This window comes from Tarenaya hassleriana, unplaced genomic scaffold (genome assembly GCF_000463585.1).
Source record: "Tarenaya hassleriana unplaced genomic scaffold, ASM46358v1 Cleome1101, whole genome shotgun sequence".
NCBI classification, from domain to species: domain Eukaryota; kingdom Viridiplantae; phylum Streptophyta; class Magnoliopsida; order Brassicales; family Cleomaceae; genus Tarenaya; species Tarenaya hassleriana.
The window spans coordinates 1-5,807 of record NW_010961302.1 but is presented as its reverse complement, the minus strand read 5'-3'; the positions used below and the strand labels follow the sequence as shown (position 1 = coordinate 5,807).

Genomic DNA, 5,807 nt, shown 5'->3' with positions numbered 1-5,807 from the left:
GTTCAGCATTCGGATCCAACTCCTCTGACTCCTCGTTTTTTTTGTGCTGCTGAAACTGCTGCTTAGCTTTTCGTATCTTCAGCTTCTGGACATTATCGACCGCAAACTCTACAATGGGACGGTGTTGAGGCCCAAATGTCTCTGCAGAAATACGCAACAGTTATGGCCTGAGACTGTGACAAACAGATTCAAGGACTTCACTGAATCCTAAAGCATATGTAACTCAGAACTGTGAGTTCTCAGGACGAGAGACTGTCTCATTCTTGTCAGTGCTATCCCTTGGATTCCAATTTGAGACAACCATAGAACATCTGATACTAACTGTCTGAAAACTACTCAAATCATTATAACCCACAGTTTTCACAAAAACCTTACCAGGGTTGTTGTTAAGGACCCTTAGGGCCACAAGTGCATGTTGATGATCCGTGAACTCCACAAAAGCAACTCCACGCGAGTGGTTTTTCGTATCGACCTTCCCTTTCTTCTCGTTCTTTAAAAATTTGATCTGCATAGAAAAGGAAGAGGACAGAAGGTGAAAACTCCAAACAGATGATGGAACTAAAAATTAGGCTGTGGTGGGCTCTGAGGAAAAAAGCTAACCTGCCGGATGCAAGGTGTCTGCTTTGTAGCCCGTGATATTACAGCATCCACACAAAGTTGTTTCAACTGCTTTTCGAACATTGACTTTGGCAAATTGTAGATGACAATCCTTGTTCTAGATACATGGAAGTTAGGAGACTGAAGCTTTTTCATCTTGCTTTCATGCAATCTGCGAAACAAAATCAAAAGGATCACATCATTATCTCGAAGTTTCCTCACAGTATGCATTTGTTGTTCCTTCTTGCCATTCGCAAAATACAATGATCAGAAACTGTTTTACCTTCGTCGCTTCTCCATATCTTCAGCAGAAACATCCTCTGCAGCAGGGGTACCATCAAGGATCAGACCTTCCTGCGACAGACATAACAGGTGGAATGTTCAACGCATAGTGCAAAGGATGCAGAAATCACCATTTCCAGAGATTCGTGAAGACTAAGAAAAGCATATGTATTCCTAAGAAACAACCTTAGCCAGATACAGATTTCGATGGTCGTGATTCGTTTCCTTGGTCTTCTCGAGTTCTTTATCGCGTGCAGATTTCTTATCCAAAGCACACAGAACGTTCAGTTGCCTGCCTTTAAGAGAAATCCCAGCACCTGATGTGACACTAGCAGCTAAAATGGCTGCATTTACTGCATCAGCTGTTTTGAACTTGAGAAAGCCAGTTCCTCTTGGTCGTCTGAAAAAGAAAAGACAAATACATAAAACGTAAGAAGCTTGATTTAGGAGCAACAATAACTCCCCTGGTAATTCTTTAAGATGAATAGTAATTGCATTGTATTCAAATAGAATTGAGCTGCATACTTGGTGAGCGGATGGAGAACTGGAAGAAAAGATTCAACTTCCCCAAATCCTGCAAATCTTTGTGTGACTTCCTCCTTATTAACATCAAATGGAAGGTTGCCTATAAATATTGTTCTCTGTAAATCGTCATTTCCCTCCTTTTCTTTAGGAATCATCTCTTTAGTTTTACTGAACTTTGAAGGCTCAGAGACACTGGAAGGGTCACCAAGAGACTCAATTGATGAATCCACTATCTTGTTTTCATCAGACTCCTCTGCATCACCATCATGAGAAGTAAGAGGATCTTTTAAAGATGCAAGCAAGTTATTAAGCACCTTTCTCGCAACAACTGCTTCGTCTTCCAAATTAACATCACTTGCACCACCTTCCCTTTTGGATGTTCCCATTTCACCTGATTCAGCATTGTCCTCATCACCATCATCATCATTATCATCTCCAGAAGGCTTGTTGTTTTCTCCAGCATCATCATCCATCTCCTCCATATCTACACTGCTACAGTCACTGTCTACTTCACTTTCATTCCTTTGCCCTGCAAAGTTTATAACAATGTTACCTCGAAATGAAGTCATTGTATTGCTGACAGCAAAGCAAACATAGAGGAAAGACATGTAAAATCTTAAAAGCTCCAACCAATTGCAAGATTCATTCATGTGCCAGTATACAGCATTGATCTGTGTGGACTTTACGTGAACACAAGTTTTCCCTATTTATTCGGCAGCGAGAAACAAGGTTTCTCTCCTTACCCGACACCGACAGCACAAAATTTCAAACCTGCAGACAAGAGAGAGAGCAAGGCTGTCCAGCTTGAATAGTATTTTACTATAAATGATACACCATATCCAGCTTCTAATTTGCATTGCTCCCATGAGTGCAAGCAACATTTAGTGATGGAAAGCTCAGACAACTTAAAAAACCACAAGACAGGACGACTTAGAGTAGACGTCATGACAAGAGAACCTTCCATTGCAAAGAGGTGATATTAGAATTTTGCTATGTATACCATTGTCATTCCAGAAAGCACCGAGTTATTTTAGTATGCCTTCCCAGTAATAGATTCTAGGCATACTACTTTAGCACATCATTTAAAATATTAGACAACATCATCTTAGTAAATCAAATGAGATACACAAAATACAAGACCATCAATCAAACCAAAAATCATTTCAGGATATAAAGAATATGAAACATGGCAGTAGTTCAGTAATTGCAATTACCATCTGCTGAAGCTACGAGAACATCAGCTGCACCTGTGTAAAGATTTTTAGGTACAGCCCAATCTACAGCAATTGGTCTTTTACCAAACATGTAGCCGTTGAACTTTTGAATTGCCTGTAAATGTAGAAACAGATAAGAAAAGTGGCCTGCAAGGAGGAAAACCAAATCAAGAGACTCATCTTTTTAGATCTTACATTTTCTGCATCCTTCTTACACGTGAATTTGACAAATGCAAAACCCTTAGGTAGCCTGCAAAATTTAAAAAGAGAAACACTACATGAGAATGCATCATAACTTGAATAACCAAGGCGGGCTCAAGAGAGCGAAAACATACCCAGTTTCAGCATTTTTAGGAATATAGACATCCCAGACAAACCCTGCTGCTGAAAAGGTCTCTTTTATTTCACTAGCTTTAGCCTACAAATTTCAATAGATTGCATGAGAACGCATGTAGCTTTTTCCACATGAAATTGATGAAACGGCAAAGGATTCACATCAAAAGGAACCTTGAAAGGAAGATTTCTGATAATTAGCTTCCATTTCTGAGCCTTGGAGCCCTGCTCAAACAGAATACCAAACAGATGATGCATGTTTCGACTGCTATATGCAGGTAGTTAATCTTCTCAATTGCAGTAAGGTACAGTGGTGAAAGGTAAAATGTTCACCTCCCCACCAAGCTGACGGGCCCAAATGATATTTCCCTTTTTTATCTCCTTTTGATGTAATGTTGCAACAGCAGTGCATGCAGATTTGACACTTGTAAACAGAACAGCCGAGGCATCTAGCCTGCACCCATCTTGAGCAAGACCTGAAAAACAATTTGAAGTTTCATGGAAGCATTAAGGACACCAAAACAAACACATTATTCACAAAATAAATGAATAATTTCAGGGGAAACAGGTGTCCTGAAAAACAATTAACACATGGATAGGGAGATATGCAGACTATCCCTGAATAAAGAACAGGGCATAAGCTTCTGCTGCCCAGGGCATCCTATGAACCTCCTCATGGCTCAAGTTAGTAAATGGAGGTCCATGAACTAATGATTTTCATCTAAACTATAACTAATGATGTTCACCTATATTTTGTGGATTGGCTAGAATAATAACTCTCTCTTCTAACATACGTATCGCAAGGTCAAACGCAGCTGACTGGATTATCTTGGCATCAAATGTAAAAGTTGATATCAACTCAAAACATCAACCTCTTTCATTAGTTGGGGACAGTAAGTTGCCAATTCAATAAAAAGAACCGGCAGAAACCTTGGTGGTCAACCACCCAACAACAGAACCATGTCTGCATTTTGTTACCAGTTCTTACCATTTTGTTGAAGCTCGTCTTTTGGAAGGGGATATGTGATGGAGCACACAGTGCCAACCTCTTGCACATGCCGATGGACCATCTCCGCCATCTCAGCATCAAGAAGGCCACCGAATATCACAGTTCTTGCAACTCTTCACGAATTAAAATAAAGAAGATAATCCATGTAAAATTCTGTCAAAACAACTAATAACATAAACATAAGAACTAACATAAACCACAGGATTAATCATCAATTTGGTGATTTCCCTAAAAACCACAGTTTAAGCCTCATTTTGGTGATTCCCCTAAGAACCACAATTTTAATCACTTTTTTGGCACTTTCCCAAAACGAAAAATCTGTTCAATATAAATCATTCTGCTTCTGTATATGCACCCCATACAGATCATGGCATACCTCAAATATTTGGAACTTATAGCTTAACCTCAATGAGAAATTCATAAACAATGTTTCTTAAAAAGGCTATCACAAGGTCATTTTAATCACTCATAACTTTCTGGAAATCTAACAATTATTATGGAATGTCAAAGTCATACCTTTGCTTCTCTGAACAAGCTTCTTTGTCCCTTAAATCAACACACAGCTTTGCTGGTCTTTTTCGTTCAACCTGTTTCTCTAGCTTTTTTTCTGGGGTATGGGCTGATTACAGAGATACAAAGTTAAGCAGAAATGAGAACAAGCCAACATGACCAACTAACTTAAAAAAGACAGAACCAAACAGGCACACGCTTCATACCTTGCTTCTCAGTCTCAGGGATCACACTGTCCTTGTCACTCTTTGTCTCTGATTGGTCGACTGATGATACCCCTAATTCATATGAGAAATATAGAAACTCGCATGAGTATTGATGTTAGTCAATCTGTAAAAAAACTGTCAAGAAGATGGTAATAACTTAAATCTTAGAATCCAAAAGATAATGGAATCAACCTTCTGCTGCTTTTGCACGGCGCTGCTCCAGAGGAGCACGATGCGTGGCATGCTTAACTGTAATCTTACGACCCCCAACAGTAGAACCGTTCTTCAACTCGATGGCACGTTTAGCATCATCCACTAAAGCACTGTAAAGAATCAAACACGTACCAGAGGGGGAGAATTAGGATTTCAAGAACAAATATAAACTGTCCACTACCCAGCATAAAAATAATTTCTAGAAAAGGGTGAGTAACTTACAATTTAACAAACCCAAAGCCACGGTGTTCATTTGATCCTACAAATACAATTGAAGAAAATTATTAGCTCCTCATAGGCAGAAGAACATCTAAGTAAAAAGAGGTAATTCAAAGCCAGATTTAGCTGTCACAGAAAGAATAGCACATAACTTCTGCTAAAAAACAAGGCATCACAAACGCTAATATTTTTTACCAATACATAGGGCATGAATTTGCTTACCTTTCTTTGTGACCATAAAACAAAGCCTGACGGGACCAACATCGCTGAAGGTTTCTTCAAGCTAAAACATGGAAAAACCAACGCGACTGATGAACATTGAAAGAGAACTTCCACCACAGAAATAGTAAATTCGCCTAAAAACGGAATTGAACCAACTTAGGAATTCAACAAGAATAAAAAAAGAATGCACAATTTCCCTGTTTTTAGAGTCGCAGAGCCCATGCATCTACATAAAAAAAAATTATATCATGAAGTGTTTATATGACATCTGATTTCTCCCCAAGGATTTCGCCATACAACTTTCCCGAGAACCAACCAGCTACACGGATTAAGAAACCAAAGAAGGGAAGAAAACAGAAGATGCCTGAGGATTGGTGAAGGAATAGGGCAATCCAGTGACGAATACAGTGGCGGCACAGTGTTGAGACTTTTCTTCTCCATCTCTCTTCGTCTTCCTGTTCTTCCCCATAGATTCCG

General features: G+C 39.3%; 1 protein-coding gene across 1 annotated transcript; it reads right to left on the bottom strand.

The window, feature by feature from the left end:
• Nucleotides 1-4: 4 nt before the first annotated feature.
• Nucleotides 5-5,801, bottom strand: LOC104806024 (RNA-binding protein 28-like; the record flags this gene model as incomplete). The annotated part of the gene is made up of 18 exons (XM_010530744.1): nt 5,695-5,801; nt 5,331-5,391; nt 5,112-5,148; nt 4,869-4,999; nt 4,677-4,748; nt 4,477-4,579; nt 3,940-4,073; nt 3,285-3,427; nt 3,126-3,176; nt 2,954-3,036; nt 2,814-2,868; nt 2,619-2,733; nt 1,405-1,933; nt 1,066-1,279; nt 881-951; nt 601-769; nt 376-505; nt 5-141 (listed from the first exon to the last, which is right to left on the bottom strand). Coding segments are annotated over exons 1-18 (2,340 nt in total), but the record flags the coding sequence as incomplete, so codon positions are not given.
• Nucleotides 5,802-5,807: the final 6 nt, after the last annotated feature.